Source organism: Antrostomus carolinensis, unplaced genomic scaffold (assembly GCF_000700745.2).
Source record: "Antrostomus carolinensis isolate BGI_N321 unplaced genomic scaffold, ASM70074v2 scaffold9111, whole genome shotgun sequence".
Lineage (NCBI taxonomy): Eukaryota > Metazoa > Chordata > Aves > Caprimulgiformes > Caprimulgidae > Antrostomus > Antrostomus carolinensis.
Window position 1 is genome coordinate 8822 of NW_010296326.1, and position 7952 is coordinate 16773.

The 7952-nt window shown below is 53.6% G+C and overlaps 1 protein-coding gene across 1 annotated transcript in view; it reads left to right on the forward strand.

Annotated features, from left to right (window-relative positions):
• Positions 1–7952, forward strand: part of LOC104532910 (glycogen phosphorylase B) — a 16008-nt gene that overhangs the window by 6690 nt on the left and 1366 nt on the right. The window contains exons 5-16 of the mRNA XM_029087534.1: positions 736–847; positions 1916–1998; positions 2910–3053; positions 3332–3424; positions 3551–3697; positions 3829–3992; positions 4866–4980; positions 5706–5807; positions 5955–6102; positions 6649–6707; positions 7033–7174; positions 7514–7758. Coding sequence (XP_028943367.1) covers positions 736–847; positions 1916–1998; positions 2910–3053; positions 3332–3424; positions 3551–3697; positions 3829–3992; positions 4866–4980; positions 5706–5807; positions 5955–6102; positions 6649–6707; positions 7033–7174; positions 7514–7743 — 1539 coding nt within the window. The 3' untranslated portion in view covers positions 7744–7758. The remainder of the gene's footprint in view (positions 1–735; positions 848–1915; positions 1999–2909; positions 3054–3331; positions 3425–3550; positions 3698–3828; positions 3993–4865; positions 4981–5705; positions 5808–5954; positions 6103–6648; positions 6708–7032; positions 7175–7513; positions 7759–7952) is intronic.

Here is a 7952-nt window from a genome sequence, read left to right on the forward strand (position 1 = left end):
ATGGAGCACACAAGCTTGGAAGCACACCCATGCCTTACCTGGCTAGTGGGAGCCCCAGTGTTACTCCCTGCAGCTGTGTGTGCAGCATCCTGATGCTTAAGCATCATCCATAGACTGCACTAATAGTTTCACACTGATGTTCACTTCGAGTGCTGGAGGTCACAGTGGATTTACCCAGGCAGGTCCAACAAACCTTGAACATTGGGTGAGTTGCTCTGGGAGTGGTGCTGCAGTGGTAGGGTTTGGTCCTGGCAGGCTGCAGAAGGCCAACAGGCAGGATTCAGGCTGTGGAGTTCATCCCAGGTGGAAACACAAAGGTCCCAGCTGCCTTGGTGCTACCCCGGCACAGACAGAATTGCAGTAGCCAGCTGAGGACACTTGCAGTGCTCTGGTGAAAGTTTAACCAGTAGGTACACCAGCTGGTATAGGAAGGTCATGAGGTTGCTTGCATCTCTCTTTTGCATTTCATTGACGGGCTTGTAACTCCAGTTTGTCAGTCAAGCTCCAAACACCTCTACTTCTCCTGTAAATCCTTTGCCAGTGGGTGCTGGAAGTGCCCCTGCTAGCAGGGAAGTCTGTGGAGCTCAGCAGGTGTGTTTTAGTGAGGTGAGATTCTTACCACAGTCAGGAGTTCTCTGTGTCCTCTGGCTTCTTTCTGCAGAGGTTTCAGCCACTTTCCCACCTTCTCTGAGGCCACCATGCTGCTAATCAGAGGGGCATACTGTCCTTTTGCAGGTTGTCCTTGCTATGCCTTACGACACACCAGTGCCAGGATACAAGAACAACACTGTTAACACCATGAGGCTGTGGTCTGCAAAAGCGCCCAATGACTTCAACCTCCAAGAGTGTAAGTGCTATCCCTCCACTGCCTCTCTTCTGACCAGGCTGGGACATGGCTGTTCCTGCGCGAGTAGCACCTGGCACAGCACTTCCCACCTGGCCTGCTTTATCCGTATCTCCTGGCTGCCTCCAAAACACAGCACTGTGTGCACATCCATGGATCACACTACCTCCCAACCGCTTCCAGAGCCCTCACATACCAGGACACCCATCCATCCTCCTTCCATCCCCATCACGCTTATCATGCTCTCAAAACCTGCCCTCTGCCTTCCAGAACACCTGCTACTGTGTTCCCCCCATCATCAAATGAGCTGCAAACCCACACTTGCCATGGAGAGTCATTTCTGTGCAGCATCATCCCTTAGTGCTGAAGGAAAAGAGCAGCACAGCCCACCTTGTTGGTTTCCTTTGGGTCTACGTGTGATCTCTCTGGTGCATTTTTCAGGCTCTAATGATAGTGCTGAAGAGCAGATACAGGGCAACTAATGTACCAAATGTCAGTGCTGGGCTGTTACAGAAGGGAAAGGTTTTAGACTGATTTGATTTATTCTTCCACACTGGCAAGCACAGAGATGTGTGTGTCCCAGCAGCACTGCCAGGAGAACTTGTGTGGGATGAGGAGTGATGGCTCTCAAGTCCTCATAATGGCTCTTCAATTCTTGATTGGCAGCTGCGAGCTGGGTTTCAGATGAGCCTCTTGTACCCTTTAGGAGTTGAGTGTCTTTGTGCTTCTTTGCCCTGCCACATTTTTCCTTGGTCCTTAAGCAAGATGGCTGGTCACTCACTTCCTTTTTTTGCCTTCTCTGTCTGCTGTCTGTCTTCGGTTTCTGTCTATCCTTCCTGATATGTGTGTCTTGAGAAACAGCATGGAGATGTGTCATTCTCTTATCCCATCTCCTCCTGTCTCTCTGGTGCCTTTCACACACGTACATTCCCGTTGATATTTCCTTAATACCAGCCTGAATGTTCCTGTTACAAATCTCTCTACAAGAGAAGAGGGAAAAGCGCGGTGTTGGAGACCTGCCTGAATCTCTACAGCTGCTGCAGTGCTGTGTGTATTTCTTTCTTGCCACAGTCAACGTGGGTGACTACATCGAAGCGGTGTTGGACAGAAACCTGGCAGAAAACATATCCAGAGTCCTGTACCCAAATGACAATGTGAGTGACTCTCTTGCCTCTCTTCCCTGTTGCTGGGAATCATCCTTGCTGTAGTTATCACCTTGTTTGCAAGCACTGGAAGGTCATGGCCACCTGATGTTTATTGTTCTGGTGTGAGGATTTTTAATACAGTAGGTTGGCCCTGTCATTCTCAGTGAACAGACACAGCTCTGCTGGTTCCAGAGGGTCTCTGAGTGATGGCAACTGAGAGCCTGGCCCATATTGTGTAGCTGCTCTGTTCCCTGCTGCAAGGAGGGGAAGACATACTTCTCCTTCCCATTCAAGGCAGTTAGTTGCCAAGGTGCATGGCTTACCCTTTGCAAAAGTAAGTTGTCATTTCAGGGGTGGCCATGAGGGGGGACTTGTTTCCATCCCCAGTTCAAGGGATTTCTCACTGCAGGGTCTGTCCCGGGCCACGCACTCGCTGGTCACCAGATCCAAAAGGGAAGAGCCTTACTATCTGGTCATGGATTAGCATCTGTGCTGGAAAAGTTCATCTCATGCACTTTACCCCCACCCTCTCTCTTGCTGGTATTTTAGAATAGACCAGTGTACTGTGCATGGGAGGCAGCTGTGTGTCCAGAGACAACAGCTCCTGGCTGTTGCAGGGAGCCCAAAATCCTTGGTCCAAAAACCCTGCAAAAGGGTCTTGCAGTGAGGGAGGGAGCTGCTCTTGCTCTGTAGGAGCAGTGTGGATGTGGCAGGTTCTGCTGTCCTCTGGAGGCAGCTGTTTGGGATGCCCCTTGTCAGTCCCTGTAGCTGCTGCCCCATCAGAGGCAGTTGGAGAAATATCCACATTTGCCCTGGTGAGGTGCTGAACCTGTGGAGCCTGTTGGGAAGCCCATCAGAGTGGATAGGAGCATCTCCAGAGGTTTGGCTGCCACTGATGGCTGTGGTCTCCCCACTTGCAGTTCTTTGAAGGCAAGGAGCTGCGGCTGAAACAGGAGTACTTTGTGGTGGCTGCCACCCTCCAAGACATCATCCGCCGCTTTAAGTCCTCCAAATTTGGCTGTCGAGACCCTGTGAGAACATGCTTTGAAACCTTCCCAGACAAGGTGAGTTTGTGGGCAGAGAGGGTCCGGGAGTGTTTCAATGAGCCCTGCCTATGATGAGGAAGAGCAGGATGCTCCGGATCAAGTGGGGGCCATTTGGGTTGGAAAACAGGTGATCTCTGGGCCTATTTTCCCAGGGAAAAATTGGCAATTTGGAGCAAAAGTTGTGAAGGTTGAATAGCTCCGTTCCTGGGGCTGACCCTCACCCCAGTCCCATGCATGTGGGACACTGTCACAGCCCTGTCACTGCCAGATCTGAGCCCAGCAAGTCTGTGTTCCAGGTGGCTATTCAGCTAAATGACACCCACCCTGCCCTGTCCATCCCAGAGCTCATGCGGATCCTGGTGGATGTGGAGAAAGTGGAATGGGACAAGGTAAGTGGAGCTGGGAGGTCCATGCCCAACCTCACAGGGGAATGAGCTGCTGTCCCCTCCTCACACAGGGTCTCCTTTCCCTCCTGGCCTGGAGGTGTGCGCGTTAACCTGCTGTCTGTAACACAGGCCTGGGAGATCACGAAACGGACCTGTGCCTACACCAACCACACTGTGCTGCCTGAAGCCCTGGAGCGCTGGCCGGTCTCCATGTTTGAAAAGCTGCTGCCACGTCACCTGGAGATCATTTATGCCCTCAACCAAATGCATCTGGATGTAAGAGTCTGGGCTGGTCATGGGCTGTGGGAACTCTGGGGGGTCTTGGTCTGGCTGTTCTTAGGATGGGAACATTCCTAGGTCCTGTGGCTGGGTCACTAATGTCCCTCTTTCTGCCTGCCTGCCTGCAGCGGGTGGCAGCTCTCTACCCAGGGGACATTGACCGTCTCCGGAGGATGTCAGTGATCGAAGAAGGAGACTGCAAACGTATTAACATGGCTCACCTCTGTGTGATTGGCTCCCATGCAGTCAACGGCGTGGCCCGCATCCACTCAGACATTGTGAAGAACTCTGTGTGAGTTGGGGGACACCCAGGGCACACACCCTTTCTACTCCCTGGGCCTTGCCTGCAAGCCTGAGGGGCTAGCTGGAGTGGTGAGGTGTCAAGGTCTGCTTTGGTTGCCCTGCTGGGCATGGCAGGCTGGGGAGACTGTGTCATTCACGTGCGTGTAAGGTCTAACTCCTCTCCCTTTGGAGCTGGTGAGGCTGCACCTCAAGTGCTGGGTTCAGTTTTGGGCTCCTCACTACAGGAAGGACATGGAGGTGCTGGAGCGTGTCCAGGGAAGGGCAGCGGAGCCGGAGAACAAGTGTGATGAGGAGCAGCTGAGGGAACTGGGGTTGTTGATCCTGGAGAAAAGGAGGCTGAGGGGAGACCTTCTTGCTCTCTACAACTCCCTGAAAGGAGGGTGTGGAGAGGTGGGGGTCAGTCTGTTCAACCAAGTAACAAGTGACAGGACAAGAGGAAATGGCCTCAAGTTGCACCAAGGACAGTTTAGATTGGATCTGAGGAAGAATTTCTTTCCTGAAAGGGTTCTCAGGCATTGGAAGGGGTTGCCCAGGGCAGTGGTGGAGTCCCCATCCCTGGAGGGATTGAAGAGTCGTGTAGACATAGTGCTGAGGGACATGGGTTAGTCAGGGACTTGTCAGTGTGAGGTTAATGATTGGACTCAATGATCTTACAGGTCTTTTCCAATCAAGGCCATTCTCTGATTCTGTGGTGAAACCCTTGGCATTATGGCTGAGGAACAGGGTGAGGGACAGCACGGAGAGTTCATGCTTGTTACAGGTTGATCAACGACTGCCCTGAGTCAGGAGCACATACAATGGGGACCCAGCTGAAGCTCTGGGTGGTGGTGGGTGGTTCAAAGCTCCCTGCTGTTCCTTCCAGGTTCAAGGATTTCTATGAGCTGGAGCCGGAGAAGTTTCAGAACAAGACAAATGGGATCACACCGAGGCGCTGGCTCCTGCTGTGCAACCCAGGACTGGCCGATGTTATTGCTGAGGTGAGTCACAAGCATCTGAAGTGTGGGGCTGAGCGTGATCCATTTGCTTCTGATCACCTCTGGTGTGTTCTGAAGGGACCTGAGGCTATCGCCTGGCAGGTGTGAGTGAGCACAGCCTGGGAGGAGCGCACCTCCTGGTTGCACATGTAGGTGTGAGACTGGCTGGGCTTTAAAGTCAGTGATGAGTAGTTGTCCAAAAGAAGTTGCAGAAGTTTGAATCTGGTTCCCTGCCCTCGCAGCAGCTTCAGGCAACCTGTTGGGCAGCACCATGGTGTGTGAAATGGGGTGTCTGCAAAAGCTTTCAGCTGCACAGGCACAAAGGAGCTCCCTCGGAGCCCCAGTTCTGTCTCCTTTGTTTCCCAGGCCCTTCAGCACAGGTTTTTGCTTCACACTGAATAATGTCCTGCAATTAAATGTACCTTTATGTCCTGCCCATCAGTTTCTCCAGCTGCCAGGAGGTACTTGTGCACACATCTTCCCTCTAAAGCTCCTTGAGAGAGGGAGGGACTTGTTCAGGTTTTTTAAACGCCCTGTTTTCCCTGCACCTTTGGGCTCCCTGGTGACACAGAGAAGTAACCTCACTGTAGGGAACTGTGCCCCTTTTCCTGGCCTCTTCCAGAGTGCCTCTTCCCAGTAGGACTGTGGCATCTCTGATGGGGAAGTGCAGCTGTGGACAGGGTGAGGTCTCACGGGTGGGACATGCCTCTCTTGGTTTGTTCTTTTAGAAAATTGGGGAAGGCTTTATCACAGACCTGAGCCAGCTGAAGAAGTTACTGGATTTCATCAATAATGAGACTTTTATCAGGGACGTGGCAAAAGTCAAACAGGTAATGTGCACTGGAGGTGGGGTGGGGTGGGGTGGGGTGAAGGTGGCTAAAGGCACCATGCTCCCAGGAACATCCCAGCAGCGAACCCTCGCTTCTGACACGAGGCCTGGGAACCCATACCTGTTCCTCATCAGATTTTCTTGCCAGGAGAACAAGCTGAAGTTTTCAGCCTACTTGGAGGAGAAGTACAAGGTCAAGATCAACCCTTCGTCCATATTCGATGTTCAGGTCAAGCGAATCCATGAGTACAAGCGGCAGCTGCTGAACTGCCTGCATGCTATCACCCTCTACAACCGTAAGTCCTGCCTGGGCTGGAGGAGGAGTGTCCCCCCAGCCTCTCACTGCCAGGGTTCCCGTGTAAAAGTGTGCTGGCTGGTGGCCAAGGGCTCCTGAGCCTAGCTCTGCCCTCCTCTCATGGAGGCCTTCTCTCCAGGAGGGAAGACATTGTCTGAAGGGTTGTACAGAGCTCTGAGGAAAAGCTTACAGCCCACGTCCCCAGCCCAGCTGGGTCCCAGGTGACCCCCCCACACCTGTACTGCAGGGGTTAGGACTGACCTGGTGCAAGTTAAAACTCCACTCTCCAGTGTAAGCTTTGGGCCCAGCCCCTTCCCAAAGGGAGGCAAGTCACTGGTGTGCTGCATCGTGCTGGCTTGACTAGTTCTCCGAGGACTTTGCAGCCCATTTTCACCCAGCACAGCTCCAGCAGATCTCTGGTTGGGTTTCAGGGTCCTGCAAGTTTGCTGGGTCTACGTGACATGGGCTGGGATCCCAGCCCACCTGTGATGCATGGAATAAACTCTGTCCAGTTTATCTTCAGTTGTGTTCCACTCTGCTCTTTCAGGCATCAGAAGCAATCCATCCAAATCCTTTGTGCCCAGGACGATTATGATCGGAGGAAAGGTAACGTGCGTTCCAGACTCGGTGCATGCATGGCTCAGTGGGGATGTGGGGAAGGTGCTGTCCCCTTTGCCGGGCCCGCTGTAGGTTACCCAGCATATATCTGCTGGTGGGCTCTTCAGGAAACACTTTCATGGACTAATCAGACTGAAGAAGGCCCCATCACTCTCTGCCTGTGGCTCAGCACTTCCCCTCCCAGTAGGGTGTTTTTGCATGTGAACAGCAGAGGTGTTCTCCAGATTCTCCCTGTGGTGAGGACCCGCACTGGCACCTCTCGTGCTCTCCCTTCCTTAAAAGCCTTCACCATTTCTGGGCTGCTCTTCTTCAGGCGGCCCCTGGCTACCACATGGCCAAGATGATCATCAAACTCATCACGTCCATCGGTGATGTCATCAATAACGATCCCTACGTGGGGGACAAGCTGAAGGTCATCTTCCTGGAGAACTACCGGGTATCCTTGGCCGAGAAGGGTACGTCTGGTCTTGTGCAAGCACACATTAGGAGCTGGGCATGTCCCAGCTGAGCCCAGAAACTGTCTAGCCTGAGAGGCTGTCATGGCAGGTCACCTGGCTCTCCCTTAGGAAGGGCCTGAGAGCGCCACACAGGGTGGGAAGTCAGCTTCATACAGGAGCATGGGGTTGTGGTGCGGCTGAGCCTGGCTCTGGCCCCAGAGCTGGCGCTGTTTGGGCTGAGGCTGAGGTCAGCAGGGCCATTAGCAGATGCTCAGGGTTGTTTTGCTGTCCTGGGCCCAGGTCGTGGGGAGCTGCAGCGTGCCAGGGTTTAACTCCTACCTCTCTTGCACCCCGCAGTGATCCCGGCAGCGGATCTCTCCCAGCAGATCTCCACGGCTGGCACGGAGGCCTCTGGTACTGGCAACATGAAGTTCATGGTGAACGGGGCCCTGACCATTGGCACCATGGATGGGGCCAACGTGGAGATGGCCGAGGAGGCAGGCGAAGAAAACCTCTTCATCTTTGGCATGCGAGTGGAGGATGTGGAGGCCCTGGATCGCCAAGGGTTGGTGCTGGGGAGAGCCTAATGCATGGCAGGGCTGGTCAGATGGAGATACAGGTCCCAGCTCTGGCAGGAAGAGCCATGATCTCTGAGAGGAACACCCTCCTCCCCAGGCAGCTCTAGAGCAAGAAAAAGCAGTGGGCTTGGAGGCAGCCTCCGCCCTGGGTTGGCCAGTGGGTGGTCCATCAAGCATGCAGCCCAAGCAGCTTGCCCAGAGCACAGTGGCCATGACCA